We start from the raw sequence: 24,061 nt of genomic DNA on the forward strand, positions 1-24,061 counted from the left end.
GCCGCATGCTGAATCTAGTCGCATAATATCTTTCATATGCTGTATAGGGCTTTGCGAATAAAGAAAAACTTAAACTGTATTACCACAAAAACTTTAGACAGGGTTTAATTTTCTTCGGTTCTCTTTTATCTGGTTTTATTCGTATTTCACATAGACAATTACTATTAAAGTGACAGATCCTTGGTTAAAAGTTAGACTGTGTTGTGAGTGCAGGGTCCTACCGACTAAACTCCACTCTGTTCCGCCGTGCCGCTTTATTGACGGGGCCGCGGGTATTCGGTAGAACCGCGTCCGCAGACCCGTCAGCTAGAATATCTTGTACCTACTATTGTGTCTTCTTCACTCTTGAGTTAAATAACAAAAGAAAGAGTGTGACAAATTAATAAAGATGGCCCCGGACCCCGATTTTTTCCGGTATCGTCATCATCATCAATTATATTTCAATCAATTTACACAAAAATTTATACATCTGAATAAGTAAAAAGTAAATTATTATACCTATTCGTGAAAACTGTTTGAAAATCAGTTCAGTATAGTGCCTTCAAACAAGCATTTTTGTTCGCACTTTCTTTCCTGCCCCGTATTCAGTCAGGAATAATTGCGTTTTCTACAGATGAAAGAATTTTAGAAAGGATAAACTGTTTTTATGCTTTTTCATTCGTATACAAATAAACAATTAAAAATATTTTCTTAATTATATGTAGGCTAAGCTTTTGATAGAACATATAGCTGTGGATAAATATATGGATAAATACATACATAGTAATTTTTAATCCCTTTACGGTCTCATCCTTTTAACTTCGTCCTGGGTTCATGTCTCCTTTGACCAGGATTGAACCCAATGTCATTATAGCCCTTAGCAAGGATTATTGAACATACGGGTGTAAGTTAATAAGTTAAATACATGTAAGTGACTTATGAGTGTAAGTTACATGAGTTTGTTTGGTAGAACGCGCTAATCTCAGGAACTGCGGGTCCGATTAAAACAATCTTTCAGTGGTAGATAGCCCATTTATCGGGAAGGCTGGCCGCTGGTTATATATTATCATCATAAGACAAATAGGAGTAACTAGCTTACCACCCGCGGCTTCGCCCGCTTTGTCTAAAACCTAATAAATTATGTACTAAAACCTTCCTCTTGAATCACTCTATCTATTAAAAAAAACCGCATCAAAATCCGTTGCGTAGTTTTAAAGATTTAAGCATACAAAAGGACATTGGGACAGAGAAAGCGACTTTGTTTTATACTATGTAGGAGTAATGCAGTCGAAGTCGCGGGCGGAAACTAGTACATATTTCCTATTTACCACAAAACATAATCGAATCAGTGAAACGTATGGGAACAGCTCCCACTGAACATATCGGATTGTGAAATGAGACAATGGACAGTTTTTACGGAAACGATTGCCCAATGACCGTGCGACCTTAGTGGAGATATTATGGTATAGGCGAGTAGCCATGTTGAGATTTAGTTAACTAGCCTTCCGCCCGTCGGCTTTCGTCGTTTCTTCGTGTAAAACCATGAATTATACACCAAAACCTTCCTCGAGAATCAGTATCTATTAAAAAAACCGCACCAAAATCGTTATCGTTAGTTTTACTATGACTTGAAATTGGTTTAAATTGGCGGGTTAACATAATAAAAATTTACATTTTACAAAATAATATGATTTTTCGGTTATACCTAAATACTTAGGTATTAGTATTAGACTTAACAAAAATAGTCTAGTTAATTACATTTATTTTCTTAGTTACTAGACGCTCGGCTTAGTTATAAATAGGTATTCTATAATATTTATATTATAAGTAGCTATAAATGAATGAATGAATGAAAAATTCTTTATTGTACACCATATAGGACAATTTAAAACACATAATAACTTATTTAACAATGTACAGAGGGCGTACCGACGTGCTATCTGACCGATATTTATATCATAACCTAACCTAATCTATACTAATATTATAAAGCTGAAGAGTTTGTTTGTTTGTTTGTTTGAACGCACTAATCTCGGGAACTACTGGTCCGATTTGAAAAATTCTTTCGGTGTTAGATAGCCCATTTATCGAGGAGGGTTATAGGCTATATTTCATCACGCTACGGGCAACAGGAGTGGAGCCACGGGGGTGAAACCGCGCGGAGCAGCTAGTGATTATTAAAATTACATTCAATTCGTTATTACATGCTTTTCATCAGATAGTCCAACCGTCGCTTCGATATATGGGATCTTCTTTACTATGCTATAATTTGTTACAAATTTAAAAAAAATAGTAATAAGTGTCAAAACGCTACAATCTCAACACTTGACACCCACAAAACTTAATTCCATTGTCCATACTGATAACAATCGAAGCTAACCTTAATTTTTAGATTTACTTCGCGAATCTAGGACGTGAATTGTTAATGAAAGTGTTTATAAGTTAATATTTTTGTTAATTACCCACTGTGCGGAATGAATTGAGGTTTATTTTGAGAAATGAGGTTAGAAATTTTACTATGTTCTTTGTAGTTGTTATGTGAATAATAAAAATGCATACATAGATGACCTTTTGTTTGTCTTTTTTGATGTACAAAGGGAAGCGCTTGACCACAATCTCGCCTGATGTATAAGATGTGGTCTAAGATGGTAGGCGCTTCCCTAGTAGGTGCCCGTTCACCCAACGCTCGTGTTTTAATTTTTAGTTTTAATTCGTACCTAGGGATCGATATATGTACCTAAATTGTTTTGTCCTAGTCATACTTATTATAATACATATAAACTATCTGTTAACAAAATCACATCAAAATCGGTATCATCTTTTGTATTATTTGTATAACATTCTAACGAATAGATATTGTAACGATTTTTTTTATAAAATACTGTTATATCCGCTGTAAACAAATCCTACTCTTTAATTAAAACATAAGTGAAATCTTTACAATATTACTTAATTAATAACGTATTTATTATAATTGTATAATGATTGCGTGTTATTATAAAGTTACTAGCGGTCCGCCCCGGCTTCGCCCGTGGTACATATGAAAAATAGATGTTGGCCGATTCTCAGACTTACCCGATATGCACAGAAAATTTCATGAGAATCGGTCCACCCGTTTCGGAGGAGTATGCAGACTAACATTGTGACACGAGAATTTTATATATAAGACTAGCGGTCCGCCCCGGCTTCGCCCGTGGTACATATGAAAAATAGATGTTGGCCGATTCTCAGACTTACCCGATATGCACAGAAAATTTCATGAGAATCGGTCCACCCGTTTCGGAGGAGTATGCAGACTAACATTGTGACACGAGAATTTTATATATATAAAGATTAGTAAATATTAAACTGTCGATACATCAATCTTAATAACATATTAGAGACATGATAGGAAGTGATTCCCGCACCCCCGTTTGTGGCGATATGAATAGCGTTATTGGAATCCTACTAATATTATAAATGCGAAAGTTTGTGAGGATGTGTATGTTTGTTACTCTTTCACGCAAATACTACTGAACCGATTACAATGAAATTTAGCACACATATAGAGGGTAACTTGGATTAACATATAGGATAGATTTTATCCCGGAAATCCCACGGGAACGGGAACTATGCGGGTTTTTCTTTGAAAACGCGGGCGAAGCCGCGGGCGGAAAGCTAGTATGTTGATAAATGTATAACATATGATTTGGTCGAAACCTCTTTTTATTATAAAATAAAACTGGTCAAGAGAAGACATACTGACGGATCATAGTAACAGTCTATAACAATTAGCCCACGACGCGACGTTGAAGTGATTTGAAAAACATAACAAAAGTTACAAGTAAAATATTTTCAGAACTAATTAATGTGAACCACAAAAGTATTTTTACCATCTGAAATTACAAACGAAACTTCAGCATTACATCTGTAGTCTGAACTCTGAAGATAGTGTACGTGGGTTCGAATTCCGCCTCGTGATGAATTTTCTATTCTTTATAAATTTATGGTGTACATTAACAGCTATCCACATTTCAATGTCCAAGTGCAAGTTGTCTATCGATTGTAATAACACTATAATTTATTAACTGCGCCTTTGACATTTCTGAGTCAGACGTTTACAGAGAGATCGATAATCAACTTGTATCAAGTTTTTATCGATTCCAGCGCTAATGGGCTTCGCTTGTTTATAAAAACTTGTTTTTCGATATAATTGCATTGTTAACATTACACCTGGGATTAGCAAGGTTTATCGTTTAGCTAATTATGGCTTATTCTCTTGTTATTTTTTGCAATGTTCGTCAAATATAACTAGCCGCTCGTCCCGCCTGCGCTCGGTTTGATCAAGGATAACAATGCCTCTTTGTAAAGATTTGAGTTTCTATTGGAATTTGTTTTTAAATCGAACCAGTAGTCTATCGTAACAAAGAACAAAATTATTCGTCTTTATAATATTTGTAAAGTTTTTAATCTTCTTATCTTCTTATATATAAAAATGAATCGCAAAATGTGTTGGTAAGCGCATAACTCGAGAACGGCTGAACCGATTTCGATAATTCTTTTTTTATTATATTCCTTGAAGTACGAGGATGGTTCTTATGTAGAGAAAACGTAAATATTATGTACCACGGGCGAAGCCGGGGCGGACCGCTAGTTGATAATAAATAATAATCAATAGTTATTTAAATCGTTATAGGGATTAGGAATTTCTACTTTATTAAATAGTTGGAATAGAATGTTGGAATATAAATACTAAACAGGTTCTATTTACTTTAAGATAATGTTACGTTATATGAGTTTATAATAAATGGTAATTATCGTTACATAAAATACTAATAAGTGTTAGTTGTTACATAGTGTTCCATAAAATTATATTGATTTATGTATTTACTATGAATATGAAATTGCTGTGTTACGAGTTACGACTTACGAGCACGTCGTTTGACACCGCTAATCTATGAAGCTTGAATAATTAGTGAAGTTCAGAGATTTATTAGAGCTAAGGGTAATGTAGTTACTACCTATGGAAATTACTTTGTGGCAAATACCCGGACAAATACTTGAATCCCCTATTTCAACATATTCTTTTTGAAAATGAGACAGACAGACAAACGTGCAACTAACTGTCCTGTTTTTTTTATTTTTAAAACTTTAGGAAATATGTATTTGTACATCCTAAAACATGACAGATATATAAGAAAGATACTAAATACCGATAAAGTTACATAAAATATCAATTTACAGAAACAAATATAATGGTGATGTCACCGTTGAATCATTTTGTATTGCATTATTTATATATCGCTTACGTGTTAAAACCTATACAAATAAATTAAAAATTGTAGCGTCTGTCGATAATAACAACAAATATAAATAAATGTCGGTCTTTTTTGTTCCAAAAAGGTGTGTCATATTGTCAACTTAAGTTTATTAATTTTCAACAACTCAAGTTGTTTGGTTGACACTACACGTCGTTTTTAATTTTTAGTAAGTTCGATACTCGGTCGAAGCAAGTGAATTTTTGAAAATCTTTTAATGCAGTTCTAATTATATTTTAAAAATAAAGGAATGTTTCCTTTCAGCAATATTTACTATCTAAAGTATTTCAAGTAGGTATATTTCCTCCAGGACCCATCGAAAATTCCCACACTGCATACAAATTTCCGACATCATTCATCGGGGCCTTACCGGCCAGTCGAGTAGACTGGTCGAGGATCCTCCCTTTTTCGATGGATTCCTTTCTCCACAAGAGTTATAGTTACTAATTATATTTTTCGTCTCTAGCACAGGTATATTCCTAGTTGAGGCGATGGACGTGTCAAAATTGTTTTGTATTTATGTACATATTTACATATAAAAAAAAATTAATTGGACATTTCTACTGGTTTATAATTATATAATGTTTTACAAATATTAAGTGACATAAATACTTGCAAATTACGCATATCATGAATTCCATACACATGCAAATTATTGAATTATTTGCCTGTTAATTCGACTCGTATTGCAACTTCCTACCGTATGTTTTTATTTACAACTAGCGGTCTGCCCCGGCTTCGCCCGTGGTACATGTTTACGTTTTCTCTACATAAGAACCATCCTCGTACTTCAAGGAATATAATAAAAAAAGAATTATCGAAATCGGTTCAGCCGTTCTCGAGTTATGCGCTTACCAACACATTTTGCGATTCATTTTTATATATAAGAAGAAGATGTATTTGTAAGGAGTTTTGGTGTCCAGGTCGTTACCCGACTGCAGGAAGAGAGGGTTAGGTTTTTTGTTTTCGGGCACATTTTTGTGTAGAATGGCTACATAGAATTTTATTTAGAGAGGCGTTGGATTCGCTTAAATTGTAAATTACACTGGATAAAAATTAAATTTATTATGCTAAGTTTTATATCCTTGTCTATATTTTTTTATTTTTCAGATCATATAAGGTAGATAATAAAATAAATTATAATTAAAAAAATGTGTGCGTGTACTAGTGTACACACGTAAGAAGTGAAACTTCTTTACGACCTTATTTTAAAAAAAATAATTTAGGTACTATATATGCAACTTTACAGAAATACGTCGAATCACGCGTGGTAGGGGAAAAAGATGGCGCGTAACGGAAAAATGTCACGCGTAACGAAAAAATTTTACACTAAATATTTTTCCAACCCCGATAAAGAAGTTTCACTTAAAAAAAATCACAATAAAATGAGATTAAAACACACCTAATGGTTATTCACATACATTAATCCGCATTTTTGTTTAAAAAGATCTCAAAACATAATTAAAAAAGTAAACAGTGTCCTTTTAATTACATAACAATACAATTAAACTGCACGTTACGTTTATTAGAAACGGTGAAAGTGTATCAGGACGGCTTGTGTGCTCCGAATTAATAGCATTTGATATGCGTTTGGTATTCTAGCTGTTTAACAGTAGCAGATTTTGAATATAAGTATACTATGTACATTAGATTGTAATGAAGTAGCTCCCCGTGTTTTAAACAGCTGAAATAATGAAAAAAAAAAAAAAATTCCAAATCAAATTTTTTCATCATTTCGGTGGTATGAATTAACATTTTAGGTCTAACTGTGCTCTGACTAGGGCAATAAAAATTTATATCAAATATTGAATAAAAATTTATAAGTATCTACAAATTGACGATCAGCATTTGTTTTTGCCCCATTTATATAAAAAAACTAGAGATTATAATAGGTATAATGTCACGTGATGTCACCTCACCAAGTAGGTATAGGATAGAGAAAGTAAATACATGCACAGAAAAATACTGTTCTTGAACTGATAATGACATTCGTATTGGTACATACATCTTGTTGACTGCAGTCTTTATGTAAATGCAAAAATACTTCGTATGGTGCCGAGTATATGCACAGGTATAACATATCTACTAAAACATAACTGAAATCGGAAACAAGGACCCTGAAATCTGAATGCTCACAATTTAGTATTTGGTGTTAACCAATAATGAAAAAAATAAATGTAGTAAAGCCCTACTCTTTGACCAAGCACCTACCTGTCTCCCAATTGCAAGTATACTGTTGTCATCATTTTCACAATCGACCAGTAGTTGATGTAATCAACTCTTGCGCATGTCTGCGCATCTGAATGTAAAATAGATATGACGATATGTTTGATGGATGTTATTTTGTAGTTTATGGTTTCCTATGCCCCATGAGAACTTTTTACTTTTTTATCTTTGTGATTTGTTAGTTCTATTTACTGTTGATGCACGTCTAAAGACTCAATTGACACAGAATACTTAATAGTAGCTTATGCTACCACTGGTAAAAATAGAATGAAAATCGGTGCAGTAGTTTTTGATTTTATCATGAAGAAACTTGGCGGATAACTTTTTATAGTATCTAGTGAAGTCGTCTGTTCCGTGAGGCAAAAGGGTTTTTCGACTGTTTCATATACCTACTGTAGAGTAGTCTTTGTTAATGTTTAATTTTGGGATAAATCTACACTTCTAAGCTTTTCGTTTAAAAATGGTATTTAAGAATGTTTGTTCTTTGTACTTTGATTAAGGGCCGATAAAACTTATCCGTCCAATAAAATGTCACGTAAACTGTCAAATACGGGCAATTAGAATACCTACGTTTTTAAAATGGTAGTTTTATACATTATTCGACGAATAAGTTTTATCCAAGCATTAAAAAATCGGCCCTAAATGGATAAACTCAAAACTAAACAAACCTAACTGACATTGAAAATGTTCCTCTAGAAAGCTACATTATTTTTAAAGACAAAGGCTATGAGAATGGGAAATTCCGTAGATTATAAAGAAGAATACTTAATAGTTAATGTTAATTTTGTAGTGACTCATAAATGGGCATGGAAGCGTGGAAGTTTTTCTTGTTTTGAATGAACATGGTAAGTGTACAAGAAAGCTCTTTACCTACATATTCAATGAATAATAATATACTTTAGAAAAGTAAGAAACACTCTTAATTGTATTGTCACCGATCCTTGATAGGTGGACAAAGTTTGAATTGTATCCGTCCGTTTAAAGTAGTCAATTATTAAAGTAAGTCGATTCTAAAGAAGTTATTTACTATTTCAACAATAAAAATTAAAATAACACACACAATAATATTAAAAAAAACTTCAATATCTGAACTTTATTTCAAAACACAGTAAATACCATTAACTATAATGACCAACTTTATAACAAAGAAAACCCACATTTTGTAAGAGTCAAATATAGTCAGAGAGCATTACCGTCGTTATGTCATTAGTCACATCACATTAGTTCGCACTTACCGCCGCCCGCTCCCCGCCTATCCTTTAGTCATGGGTTGACCAATTTTGTATGGAGCACGACTTTATTTTAACCGACTTCAAAAACCAAGGTCCTATTTTTCATTGTATATAATATAATGTGGTAAATGAAAAATTCTCGTAAATGAAAAATCTTTCACGTCGTATCGGATCGATTTTAGGGTATGATTTTTGTGTTCAAAGGCAGGTAGTTAGGAGGCAGGGAGTGACATAGGCTACTTTTAACCTCGTTAAAATATATTATTCCCATGGGAATTTCCTTTTACAATTAATAATGCATACTAGTAGGTCGTTTCTCATCCCCATTTTCTCAAAGATAATCGCAATTTGTTGAGCCGTTGCTGCGATAAAACGATTTTTAGTATTCATTCATTCATGAATATTAAAAAATACTACTAAATACAAATACTATTACAATAATTAAACAACACTATAGTACCTTCTTACTATTGTAGGCTATTGTTATGATTAACTTAGTTTAATTATATGTTATCACGATATGTATTACTTTAATTTGTTAATTAAAATAAATAATAAAGTGTATTTGTAAAAGAGCTTAGTACTGTAAGGTAATAATTACTAATTAACTGAAGCTCTATATGAAATTTAGAAAATTATCAGGACTAAAAAAGCTCCGGGTACTTTGAGATGTGGTTAGCCAGAATTGACTTCATTTGTCTCTTTTTCACTCACGATATTATGCTCTAACGATGCCTGCTTACTTTGACGACTAATCGTGCGTTAGTATTTTGAAGAATGTTGTGTTGGTAACCTTTTAACAATAACATGAGTAAATCCATAAAATACAAACACACGCTCATCATCGAACCACATAAACGTAAGCAAATTCGTCGAAAACAACAGGCAGGCTCAGAAAAGCGTGTAATGCAGAGCAGTATTGTGATCTTATGGGAACGCCTGAACATCTGGGCCGGTTTCACAAATGTTCTAGAAGCTTTTGCGCGGGCAATTACGCTGACAGCGCGCGTGACATATATTTTTTTTAATGGGCATAGACTATGGTCTATTGTTTGTTTAATAATTTTTTTTTATTGTGCGAAGGTTTTAATGGAATTAAAGTTCGGGAACTGATAAATTGATTATAGGTGGTGTGTAAGACTGAAACGGAACGGAAATTGTTGTATTTTTCAGTACGTAGTGTACTTAACAACTTACCTATATCTTATATTTTCTTTGACTATCGCAATGCTTAACTGGCATTAAGATATTTTATTTTTATATTTATTTAACTGTAGATTCATAAACATTGATTTATAAATAAAAATTGAACTGTTTCTTGTATTGGCTATGCAATTATGTATTGTCTATTTTCTATTTCTAAGTATGATCTGTCTAGAGATTCAATGAAAAATAGTTATTATTTCCGCTTATAAATCTCATACAATCGTAACAATATCTAATCTATTACAATGACATGAAGGACAGGCAGCCATTGTTTAAACATAATCGTATTGTTATAAAACCCGAGTTTCTAAATCGATGTAATTATGAGTTTCGAAAGTTAAGCCCTTTGTAAGCAATGTATGGAAATTTTATATACATGTAGCTTGAACACGCGGTTGTGTGAAATAAGAATAAAACATTGTAGGTACGTTAATGTTCTTCATGCATCGCACAAGTCTCATTCAACAGTTCTGAAGATATTTTTCAACAGACTTAGAAGGAGGTGCTTGATTCGAATGTATTTTATTTTTGGCTTGTTACCTCAGAACTTTCGACTGGGTGAACAGATTTTGATGACTTCGTTTATTTGAGAACTGGTGCGTCCCTTGCAGTGCCCAATTCAGTTTGAGGTCTGAAAATTTTAAGGCGGTTTAGTTTTTTGTTAAAAGCAATTGTCTTTTGTTCAATTCATTACTTTTAATTTCGTTCAATTTAACAAAACTAAATAAAAAATTAATAAGAACAAAGATATCATATTTACACAATTGCATCGTATTACAATGACGCAAAATTTTATTGTTTCTAAGTTATTTACGCAGTCTGCTTTTATTAATTTACATTCTTCACTTGAAGAATGTAAAATAATATTTGTATATGAATGCGTATATTTTGTTATGTAAGTATAGGTAATTTTACATATTTTTTTATAAATGTATATTATAAAAGCCTTTTATTGCAATTATCTATCTGGATATGTATTTAACTATTTAGTTACATTACATTTTAAATAAATAGATAGATGAATATGATGTTCAAATAGATAAGTAAAGATAAACTTCAGTTTTCTGTTACATTGATCCAGCTTTAAAAGTTCAGTGTCTCTATTGAAAGCCTAACCTACAGGCTACAAACACTAGGTAGTACCATGGTAGTATCTACTACTTCGTAATTAAATTTGTAATGCATTCAATAAATAATATTTATAATTTCATTGAGTTGATTTTCGAACATACATTTATATCACATATATTATATTACTTTATGTTTCGTGTCAAACATTTTTTCTATACTCTGCAAATTGCTACTGTCAATACCTCGACTAGCAAACAATAAATATTTCTATCAAGACGGTTCTGCTCGTTTGGCTTCTGACACGAAAACAACGCTATTGATGTTCAAATTAATTAATTAATCAGTATGGCAATATTGTAATTAAAGTATAATTAGTTGATAAATCACGCAATCGACGCAAGACACGTACATCACACCGGCCTTAGGTACATTGTATCGAGTTTCTTTTGCGAAACAGTGTAGACTGGATAAATATGAATATGAATAGCACTTAATAGTTTGACTGAGAAGAAAACGAAATAATTTAACGAAAAAATATGAAGTTCTGAAACGTCATGGCCGATTCTCATGTTTTATGTGCCTATTGGGTAAATTCAAACTCGAAACATTTATTTAGACAGCATTTTAATAAATAAATTTGAATTCAACTGCCGAACTAAAATGTTGTTATTCTGTGTTCTTATTCTTCTCTTCTAAAAGTTGGACTGGTCTGAATATTCATGTTCTCTTCTCTTCCAGGAGTTGGAGCAAGAGAAGCACCTGCTGCGTCGGCGGCTGGACACCAACCAGGGGGAGTATGAGGCCAGGATCCTGGAGCTGCAGAATGATATCAAGGAGCTCAGCGCCAAGATTGATAGCAGAGATAATTCTGTTAAACAGGTAAATGTTAAGCTGGTAATATTATAGATTACCTGCTAGTATAGATATTTTGTTATATTATGCCTAGTCACTTAAATCCTCATGTGTTTAAGTCCTCTACCAGTATGTACGATTTTAATGAAAATTGGAAGTCAATTAGCTGAAAAAAGTGAAACAGAATTGGTAGGTATGGGTTATTTTATTGCAGGCATTGGTAGGTATATTGTTATATTCAGCGAAATAAATTCCCGTGACCGATCACCGAAGCCAAAGGTAGAGGCTAATTAAAAAAAACACATTTTTACCTCTATTAGAAGATTAATCATTCGGGAATTAAAAACAAAAATACACAGTAATGGCAGTTAATGTACTTTATATGATTCATGTTTATTATCATTGTTATCAATGATAAGTGATAACATACAGTTACAGAGAAATTAGGCCGTTATCTCGATACAGAGTTAATGTTTTAATTGTTAACAAGTTTGATAAATGTTTGTGTTTGTATTTGATAAGAAATGAAATGAAAAAGCAATTAGTTTTTACTCTCAGTACAAACTAATCGATGATTAAAGGTGTATAAAATGCATCAAACAGTACCTACTAAGTAACAATTTTAGGGAATAACTACGATTGTCCTTTCGAGGTACTAACTCTAATAATACAATGAACAAGTGTAATTTTAAATCCGTTTAAAAATCTTCAATTTCTCTAGTTTATAGTTTAATCAAACTATGTTTTGCGCATATTAATTTAACGATGGTACATATAACTTAACCGTCAAAAACATAACTTAAGTTCTCACTTATTCTACCGGTCACTTAACTCAAGTTATTACCTTAAACCTTAAAATAGCCGATAATCCACTCTTGTGACTAATACTATAATGTATAAAAATAAAAAACTTAGAAAGCCAATCGCGTGTCTTGAGTTCCGTACAATATTCAAATTTATTGCTTTTTAAGTATTAAAATATGTATTTAATACAAAAATGCGGTACATTATTGTTTTATATACATTAAACGGTTATGAATAAGCATATTTTTATTTATTTCATTTCGTTGTTAAGTGTTCTTTTAAATAAACAACATTTTATCTAAAAATTTTATTAAAGTATCTTTATTCCTTGAATTAATTAAATTTTATTACCTACTATAAAAGTAAAACATGAATGTATCGCTTGAGACACTGGAATTTTTGCCTTTTTGTGCTTAAACATAATAATAATATATTTTTCTTTTATTTGTTAATTCACCCACACCATAAAAAACGTACATCACTTATTGGAAGTCGGTTCAAATAAAATTACCTACACGGAACCCTATAAAAATAACACGCGTAGGTAAGGTAAGTCACAGCCAAAAATACGTTCATCCAATTATTTAATTGACCTTCAGTGGAGGCACTACCATCGCGTTCAGTGCTGGGCGCCTGGTCATTTGAGCCAAGGTTAAGGAAAGACGTTATTTGTCTATTACATATATGGATTTATTGCCATTCTGAAATAACACTAAAAATGCCATGTTTTTGGTGGGTTTTAAACAGCCTCAAATGTAGCGATATATGTATAGGTATCTGTGGGTATAGGTATTATATGATAGTATAAATATGTATTTTAACACGTTTAAACTTTGAAGTGCTCTTCGGCTTGGCGATTAAACAAAGTCAGTTTTCGCTACCTAAATGCTATTTAAATTTGAAAAAAGTCTCTTAATTTCTCTAACCATTAGTAAAAAAATTGAGACAAATTTCAAGTCTTCAAAATCTGATAAATTTGTTAATATTGATTATACGTATTACAATTTAGTTAATAATATTTAATACACAACAGCTGTAAATAATGTAGGTAGCTATCTACTATAACAACCGCTTGATGCAAGTCCATGGTCTTAATGGAGATATTATGTAATTTTGGCATTCGCCCAACAATAGCCCTTAGAAACAACAAACATAACTTTGCACAATTTATGACCTTTAAATCCATATCATACTAGAGCCTAACTCTAGACCAGCAAGTTTTTGTTCAGACCAATCTATTAAAAGTAATATAATCCAACGGAGGCGTGACCACAAAAATAATGCGCAACGAATCGTATTGAAAACGTGATCCCATCAAACGTGACACCTTCCGGATTTAGAGAAACCCTACACGTTAGATCATCTAGACAGTGACTGGATATTATGCTAGTTCAGAATCCGGCGTATTCCAGTAAGTGGACACATACTAAACGCAGGCAGATGTTTTTAAGTTACGTCAAATTTGGAGCAATGAAAACTATGATAAAAGCGCATTATATTAGATATAGTAGAAAATACATCTTTCTTTTTATCAAAGCCAGCTTTCAATCATAGAAAAATATGGAATAAGTCGCATCATAAAGCATGATTTTATTAAAAAAAAAACCTTGCAAGTCCCTTCTTTAATCGTAATATCGCAAAGACCTTTCCTGTTATACAGTTGCACAAATAAGCAGTACTGTAAAAAGTCATAAAATAAAAGTATTTTAGATGGACCATTCAAAAATTGAATGAGATATCAAACCTAAATATACGGCTGAAGAGTTTGTTTGAACACGCTTATCTCAGAAAGTACTGGTAAGAATTGAAGTCTTTTTGTGTTGTTCATTAATTGAAGGTGAGAAGAGGCATGGCTACTATACACTACCATAATAAAGCTGTAGGTATGTATATGTAACCTTACTTAAATTTCCACGCCCTTGGACTCACAAAATACCAAGACATGAGAAGCCAGCTAAATTACCTAATTCAATGTATTTAAGTAATTAATCCAAAGCCTCTTAAACGTCTTGGGCCTTACAAATACGTGATTAGTGTATTTTGAAATCCGTAATCACTTTATGTTTATACTAGCTGTGCCTCACGGTTTTACCCGCATTGCTTTGCTCTTATTGGTTTAAGCGTGACGATATATCCTAGCCTTCCTCGATAAATGAGTTGTCTAACACTGAAATAATTTTTCAAATCGATCCCGTAATTTCGGCGATTAGCTCCGTTTAATCGTATATTACTGTGTAAAAAAGGCTTTTTAATAGAAAAATTGTATTCTAAAAGAGGTACATTTGTCGTAACCAAAATAAAACAAATCTGACCGTTTAAGGCTGCAGTCTAGCAAAATTGCGTTTTCAACAAGTTATTTGACAATTTTTTCCCGGCTAATGAAATGATAAACTGAATTTTTTTTTCTTGTTTATCAATTAGTGTTATATACGCAATGCGCGTGAATTTTTTCACATTTATAAAGTTACTTTATGTTACCTTAATCAGGCCTTCAAGATAAGTCTCTTTCCCCCAAAATCATTTCGAGCTAAGTTTGTGCACTCACTACGTTGCAACCGATTACAATTTACATAATCTGATCAGCGCATTATTATCCTTATATAATCGTTATTAAAAACTGCTGAATACAATTGCCGAAAAACTTATGATTTTCTTAATTAGAGCGTTATAAATTCATTAAATTTCCCATTTTTTGCCTTACAAAATCGATTGATAAATACTGCTAAAAGTTATTTTTTCCATTAATTTATTCGAGTTGGTTGAAGACCAATGTGTATTAATCCTTTAAAAAAAAATTTTTTTTGAATTTTGATAATTCTTTAAATATTAAAAAAATATTTAAAATAATAAGGAAAAATCCTAGCGAATTTCTTTAGTCGCGCTCCTTGGGCCGGAGCGTTCTGACGTGTGCTCTACGCTCGATTTTCCTTCATACCGAAGTGAAAGTTGCTCTACTTCATTAAATTTAATATTTTTGTTAATTGATTATTTTTATCTTAGTTTTGTGCAAATATTCGTATTTTTAAACATTTGATTTCGATATGGAAAATAAACGAAAAAAATACGCGTGTAACTACTAGAAAAAAAATTATCTTCGAACATAAAGTTAATGAAACCAAATAGATTGCAAAGGTGATTGGCAACAATTTCTTTATTTTACGGGGAGTAAAGGGATGTATATTTCTTTAAAACTAAAGTAAGCTCATAAATTTTCTTATAATATAATTTTTTTGAAGTTCCAAAAATGTTTATTTTTCGTTTGAGAAATACGAAATATAATATAAACTTGTATTGAGAACTTGAACTTCCCAAGTTCATCCGGGGAAATCCCCATACGGGGAAAATGATTTGTTTACTCCAAAATTGATCCGAGGTGTTTTAATTTTTTCTTCTAGTCATTTTCAACGTAGCGGCATGTTGTTTGATTATTAATTTTGTAACTTAAATACAGGATGTTGGTTTTATATTCTGATCTTACAGACGCGCTGACAAATTTAGTCCACCATTTCTAGTTTAGTCTAACTACAAAACTACCAAAAAACTCTAAGTACCAATATTAAAACGAATGGATTATCATCACATCATCAAAATTCAGTGGGGTTGAGAACTAAACAAACAGAAGTAACAGAGACGCGAAGAATAAAAAAAGAAGACGAAAACGATAATTCGTTGATGCTTTCCCTTTTCGACGTATTGTTAGGGTACATCACCAATCTGCAAAAAACAAAACTGATGATTCCCAATTGCTGATTAAAAATGAAAAACAAATAATCGACAACAGTGGTGAAAATTTGCTGATCACAATGAAACATCCTTCAGTGGTAGCAGATTTACTCATTTAAAATGTATCGGTGAACAGCGTAAAGGAGAGGAGGACAGGAAAACATTATGAATGTGGATGGTGGATTGTATACAGGGTGTAATCGATAAGTATGTGCAGGCGATTATGACGTTATTATTGCAGGTATCAATAAACTTAAAACTGATATCGAAATTACTTTACCTAATGAGCAAAATGACAATAATAACTTTTTAAAAGTATAACGAGAAATATCTAAAAAATTTACTTTATACACTCCCATATCAAAAAGGGAAAATGGGACTAGTAGAAGTTAAATGTCTAATTCCGGCAAAAGACATGAATGCGGAAGATGCGGTTAAAAAAAATTAAAAAAAATGCAAAAAATAACACTTTTGTCATAGATAAGAATCATGACTATTTTTTCCAAATTCAGGGACAACTAAACGTTGCAGAAGCAGAAGTCTGCTTATTTGCTGTTTGGACTGGAGTGAATCATTCGTTAAAAGTAGAATATATAAAAAAGTATGTAACGTTTAGGCAAAATAAAATGATGGACCATTATTGGATTTTACATAAATTGCCTATTGTCAGAATTGATTGATTCGAGACTTCAGTATTCGATGCCCATCAAGGACCCATCCTATATCATTCAAGCGATTGAAAAAAAAGAGATAAATCCAGTGCAACCGATAAAGCATCAGAATGCTAGCAAAAGATTTATTAGGTTTATCAATATAAATCTATATATTATACATAATATAATAAATCTGTAGAAGACGCGAAGACTGACATCCGCGCGGACGGAGTCGCGGGCGGAAGCTAGTCAGAAATAAATATCTTTTGTTTTCATTTGCGTATTTTTCTATTTTATAATTTTTTAACACAAACATTACATTTTTTTTATTAAATACAAAATTTGTTTATCCGTTTTATTAGTTAAACTGAACAACTTTCACTAAGAAACTTAGGTCGAAAAAAATGTATAGAGTTATGCATTTTGTATGGAAAGCTTATTTTTTTTTATATTTCGTCCAAATTTCTTTGTAAAAGTTGATCAGTTATATAAACATGAAGTTGAAGATATCAATAGAAAGTATTCGCAAATTTTGTGTACTGATAAAAAAAAATCACCCGGTGTAATTTTCACGAAAATTGTTTCAAATTGTCATTTTTGGTACTTTACGAATATTAAATTATACGAATGATTTAATTTTTAAAAATTAAGTGGAGCAACTTTCCCTTAGTACATTTGTATTATTTACATATAGGATGACAGAATGCATTTGTTTGCACTACTAGACCAAGCCCTTAAGGGGATTCAGAATTGCTGTAATAACAAGTTGTACATATTATGAAAATTTAACATGAAATCTTAATACATATGTATATATAAATCTCGTGTCACAATGTTTGTCCTCAATGGACTCCTAAACCACTTAACCGATTATAATAAAATTCGCACACAATGTGCAGTTCGATCCAACTTGAGAGATAGGATAGGTTTTATCCCGGAAATCCCACGGGAAAGGGAACTATGCGGGGTTTTCTCTGAAAACGCGGGCGAAGCCGTGGGCGGAAAGCTAGTACTATAATAAATTTATTAGAATTCACTTTCATCACAGAATATGGGAACCTTATAGCGGCAGTACACATGGGGCCAACGTGTTGGGCCAACGTGTTGGGCAAAAATGAAGATTCCTGTTCACACATTGGCTTACTGATCATTCTGCATTGGCGCTTCAAAGATGGACGTAGTCCGTAGAAGTTCTTGCAGCCGCGGCAATTTATATAAACAGTGCGTTTAATTATTACGTACCTATATGTGCACCAATAACAATGAGTGTACTCTGCCGTCTGCAATGATATCAATTTAATTTTAATTACCTATAAAACGAAACTTGAAATATTACGGACGGATGTACCTATTGATTGGTGATATTTGATCAATTAGCACAATTTAATCAAAATCATGCTCATTGTATATTGTTATTTAATTTTTAAGAACAAGTAACTGTTTCATACCTACTATTTTACTCATTTTATAAATATATATTCTTTTTTTTTCGAAAATGTATGAAAGTGAGTTATGAAAACATCTAGAATAATATAATATAATAAATAGAAAATAAAACATCTAATTTATTGAGTCATAAGGTTTTTATTTTTGTGTAGTTCATGCCGTCGATTCCAAATTATTAAATTCCTTCATGTCGATACAATTCTACGAATTGTAAAACCTCATTGCTTGTCAACATCGGCGCCGCCATCGCTATCGGAACATGGAAACGTAAATTTCATTGACGCGCAACGATACTGTCTCCGCTGACGAGTAACAACAATCTGAACAAGACACCAACGTGTGAACGCTGTTTGCAGAGCGCGCCAAGATCCTTTGAAGTGTGCACAAAAAACCGACAACATTCGGTTGGCCTGCCAATATTGGCGCCAACTAGGCTAATGAAGCCAACATACCGCCAAGTAGCTCTCTACACGTTGGCCCAACCCGTTGGCCCAACACGTTGGGCCCATGTGTACTGCCACCATTACGCTAGTCATGGTCATTAACCAATACGCCTACCGGTAATTGCTAATTGCATACATCTAAAGCATGCAATTGTTAAGTAAATAAATATTATTTGTGGTTTTATTACATAAACACATGTCCTTGATTGCAGTATCGATATACAGTATTGAATATTGATTACTAATATAAGTTAATATGGACCTTTAAATATGGCAGCATTTACCTTGACGTCATAACTTTAAACATTACACATGCAAGTTTGTCATGCCTGCATGACCAACTAGAATATTCCCAGATATTTCAAAGGAATGTAAAAATAACAGAGCTTTTTTGTGACATATTATTGTAAGGGCAAACATAAAATAATGAAAAGAAGGTATTTATTGCTAAAAAAATAATATAGTTCATCTAAAAAACACGCTCCATATTGTCATCGATCCTTGATAAGTGTTCAAAGATAGAATTAAATCTGTTCGTTTAAAGTGTATCAAAATCTATTCTGGAGGAGGCCGTTATAGACAAACATATAAACAAACAAGTGAAGCTAATAAAAGCATGTACACAATCATAAATGAAATTACATCACTTAAAAGTTCTTCCTATTTGAATTGAAACATGAAAGATAGTTTCATGCTAGTCAAGCCTATAGTAAGTTTTTACGAAGGTTTTGCGTGACACCTATACAAGGCCGATTCAATTTGTGGGAAATTAATTCAATTTAGTCCGAGGAAAACCTTTTAAATGACGTCAAATCCCAAATACGTAATACTCACACTTTGTTTGAATTAAATATGAAATCAATAAGTTTCGACGCACGTTTAAAATCCAAGAAAAAATATATAACGAACGTGCAAGTCAAATGATTTTAAATACATTCATGCTGCTATTCACATACCAATTCAATGTAAAACTATTACAAAATAACATCAAACACACCAATATATTCCACGTTAAGAACCTTCGACTGTACGCCCTTCACAGCATCCTCTTACCAAACATCCACATGTTGATATCCTGTCATTATTCTGTAGCCCTGGAGATTGTAATTACCTGTACTTTGTGACAAATTTATAGGTATGTCTGTGTGTTTGTGTGTGTAGCTTGTAATTAGATAGAAGTCAAATGTATGTCTTCTGTATATGCAATTTAGTATTAATTAAAGCTTTTCTAAGTGTATGTACATACTGTAAAATGGTGCTTTTCTGGTACTTTGGTAAAAAAAAAGATCAGTATAATTAATTTATGTCTGACATCAATTAAATACACGCCCTCGGCCCTGTACACAAGCAATTGAAACTATCCTGTGCTCTATTTCAAATGAATTATTATTATTGAATCCTCCAAATTGGATTAAACAATTGAATATTTATATTCCTGATTAAGTCATTACTTATTTATCTTAGCTGAAAAGGTACAAAACCACATATATTTCATTTTGCCTCTTACATTTTGTTGACACCTTCTGCATCAGTACGAAATCTTTGATTTCTTTCTTAATTATTTTAAACATTTTTCGTATCTTCTGCTCTAAACCGTCAATCATTTGATAGACAAAGCGTATTTTGCGCCATTCACCATTGCATCAACTTTGTCACTTGTCCTTCTGATGCTCTGAAATCCATCCCAATTTTAAGCCTTTTTCCCTCGTAATAGAGTTCAAATTGCAGTATTAATTGAAAAGTAATGGATTAAGACGATTAATTACGCTAAGGTTCAGTGAACAGCGTTTTGTTTTAACTGAGTAAACGTGACATTGGTCTTGCGGATTTTTGGTAAAAAATACCAATTTTGGTGCCCAGGAAAGGAAATAGGAACTTTTGTTTCCGTACTTATCGCACTGAATATTATTATTGAATGCTGTTATTTCGAAGTATTGACAGTGTAACCTAATGGAAAATACATTTTCAACTTTAGAAACGTGTAAAATAAATAATGCTCAATTCTTTTAATATAAAGACGATCGACAACAGCTCCATATGTTTGTTTCGAACAATGTTGATTAATTTTAAGTTAATTATGATTTCAATATATGTAATTAATAAGCCACTGAAGAAGACGTTTCTTTTTAGAGAAAATCTATGAAATAGCTTCTATTATATTAAATACCATCGATAGAGAACCTACTATATACAGTGTAGTTACCCCGGCCTTACCATGTATCGATGCTAATCAAATATCACAAAAGTGTTATTTCGTCATTATAACGAATATAAGTACATCCATTGTAGAACAGTATTCACTGTTAATTATTCCACTAGGTCAGGCTAGACTCAAGTATTCTATGAAGTAGAATTCCTAAGGGAAATATCTCCTGACCTATATTTTCTCGTATATATGGTTATTTAAATTGTACTAGTAAATTACCTTTTACGAAAAGCACTTGCGAAATACTTGATGAAGTTATATGGGTATAAAATACAGTTAAAATTGAAATTTAAACAGCTCCTCTTGCTGTATTTTCAGAGCGGTTTCCGTTTATATAGTTATTATTTTATAATTTTGCCAAAGAAGGTGGTTTTACAAGTAGGTATCATAGATAGAATTAGCTTTTAGTTATATAACATACTCCTAAATATCAAGCCTATTAAAAAGAAATAGTCTCAAGGGATGATTTAACGTTGTATTTCTGGTAAATGTCAATTATGTATATTGATGCATATGAATTTTTAGGAAGATTGACAGTGCCATTAAATTCATGAATACATTATGATTTCTTGTGTACTAGCTTCAGTACATGGCTTTACTCATATGATATCCAAATCCTCATGCGATACGTCAAACTATAATATGTATATTTGTGGAACAGGGACAAACTTCCATTTATTCTTACCATACTTTTCAAATCGTCTATTCCATTTATTTTTACCAAACTATTAGGATATAGTTTTTATAAGAATGTTTAAGCTATTATTTGTCACCATCCACCAATTTCTAATTCTAACCTTTCCTTACAGCGTGATGAGGAAAAAGCCAACCTGATAGCAGAGCTCACAGCGCAGAATTCGCGGCTCACAACGCAGCTCAAAGAGTCGTCAGCCACCGAGGCACAGCTGCTGGCCCAGCTAGATGGCTTGAAGGACCAGTGCTCCATACGGATGACCAGCTTGAAGGTGACTAGTTTATCAATAAATATTATAGAACAAAGGCCTCCGCTGCGTTTGTGTATTAGTGATAAAGTCTTAAGTCCATTGCAACTCATGATTTTTTCACCGATTGTTAATTTTTCACTCTTAAAAAACGCGGACGATGCCGTGGAAGGTGGAAAGCTAGATAAGTATAAATTGAAAATGTTTATTTTTAAAGAGATATTACCTTATCAATTCAGAATCATTGTTTAATTTATTTTATCTATTTAAAATCCACTGTAGAAGGAATTTAAATCTATACTAATATTATAAAGCTGAAGAGTTTGTTTGTTTGTTTGTTTGTTTGTTTGTTTGAACGCACTAATCTCGGGAACTACTGTTCCGATTTGAAAAATTCTTTCGGTGTTAGATAGCCCATTTATCGAGGAAGGTTATAGGCTATATTTCATCACGCTACGGGCAACAGGAGTGGAGCCACGGGGGTGAAACCGCGCGGAGCAGCTAGTATATAATATGTAAAGAAGAAGAAAATTTCTGAAGTTATCTGTTTAAACGTGCACAATATCAGCTATTGACGCTCCTAGAATAACAACATAAATAATTTTAGTATTGTGAAATATGTAATTTAAAACATGTTTTACAATTCTAAGCTTACCGTTTAGCCAACAATCTTGTACAAAGTTCCAATTTTATCAACAGGACCACGTGCAAAGTCTAGACTCCCTAAAGTCTGAACTAGCGCTGGTAACCGATAAGAAGGTAGACCTGGAGAGACGCCTGACCAGCTCGCTCCGGGACAAGGACAACCTCGCGCAGCAGTTGGAGGAGGCCAATGATAGGATCGCAGCTTTGGAGAGGCAGTTGAAGGAACAGGTAATACTAAAAATCTAATAAAAATAGAAGTGAAGCTTCTAATTTGTGAATAATTTCTTATGTATACCTAATAAATACTCAATCTTAATAAAAATAAATAACTCTTTAATTGAAATTAATTTTAATTATGAATTTATTGTAGCACGCTTTAAATAACTGTAAGCTGTATCTCATTGTAGTAGTAATTGTACACATTTTGTTGGGTTGCGATCTGCTCCCGAAATTGCAGATATGTCGCCTATGGGCCCGGCAAGATCGTGACCTGTTATGTGTATTTAATTTTAAATAAATAAATGAATTGAGCAGTTGCATCAGGAATAGAACTAACAAGATTTATATAATAGGTAGGATCTAAAACATAATTTAACTGTGAAAATAAATAGCAATCGGTAGAGATGAGAAAGAAGATAGATACATTTAAATCAAGGAAGTGGAATTAATTGTTCTCAATTCGATCGTCACTAAAATTTAGTGTTAGGCAAAATAGATAGTCCCTTCCTTGTCCTATCATGTTGGTCATTTCAAATCTAACATGAATTATATATACATAGTTACGTACGAAAACGATTTAATTCTAATTGAATATTACTACATCGTAAGCATAGTTGAATCAAATAGAAACACATGCGTTGAGAGCAATGTGTATATTTATTTCAAGATACCATTAAAACTATTTCTAGAGACGCCTATCTAATATATCTATTAGTAGGTACTCTTGTGGTTTGTAGATCAAATTATGAAATTTTTATTAGTTTGTATTTATGATTGGAGCACTACTATATGCAGCATAAGCGTGATTTATAAACATTAAACCCGTTAAAAAATCGTGTTTAAATTCAATACCAGACTACCCTATCGCTTTAATTTAAGTTCCAAGAGATTTTTTTGTACTTCTAGAATAGATCTAATCGAAATAAGCACTACTATAACCATTTCTCTCATAACTCTGATTAGGTTACCATATGTTCAATTTATTTTTATCATTCTTTACTATTCATTTATTTTACTTACTATTCCTTATTATTATTTTACTTTACCATTCCTTCTTCATTCCATAATTCCATAATACTCGGGTACCATCATAAGGAAGGTACCCGGTCCTTTGGAAG

General features: G+C 32.4%; 1 protein-coding gene across 2 annotated transcripts in view; it reads left to right on the top strand.

Annotated features, from left to right (window-relative positions):
• LOC149479120 (bicaudal D-related protein homolog) overlaps nucleotides 1-24,061 on the top strand; it is an 86,432-nt gene that overhangs the window by 45,732 nt on the left and 16,639 nt on the right. Inside the window, exons 2-4 of one of the 2 annotated variants that reach the window (XM_089708838.1) lie at nucleotides 11,750-11,890; nucleotides 21,948-22,103; nucleotides 22,779-22,952. In XM_089708838.1, coding sequence (XP_089564964.1) covers nucleotides 11,750-11,890; nucleotides 21,948-22,103; nucleotides 22,779-22,952 — 471 coding nt within the window. The remainder of the gene's footprint in view (nucleotides 1-11,749; nucleotides 11,891-21,947; nucleotides 22,104-22,778; nucleotides 22,953-24,061) is intronic. The other variant, XM_089708839.1, reaches the window with a different exon arrangement.

This window comes from Colias philodice, chromosome 21 (genome assembly GCF_061535455.1).
Source record: "Colias philodice isolate Cphi_HAF_F1 chromosome 21, ilColPhil1 Martin Lab GWU primary, whole genome shotgun sequence".
In the NCBI taxonomy this organism is placed as follows: domain Eukaryota; kingdom Metazoa; phylum Arthropoda; class Insecta; order Lepidoptera; family Pieridae; genus Colias; species Colias philodice.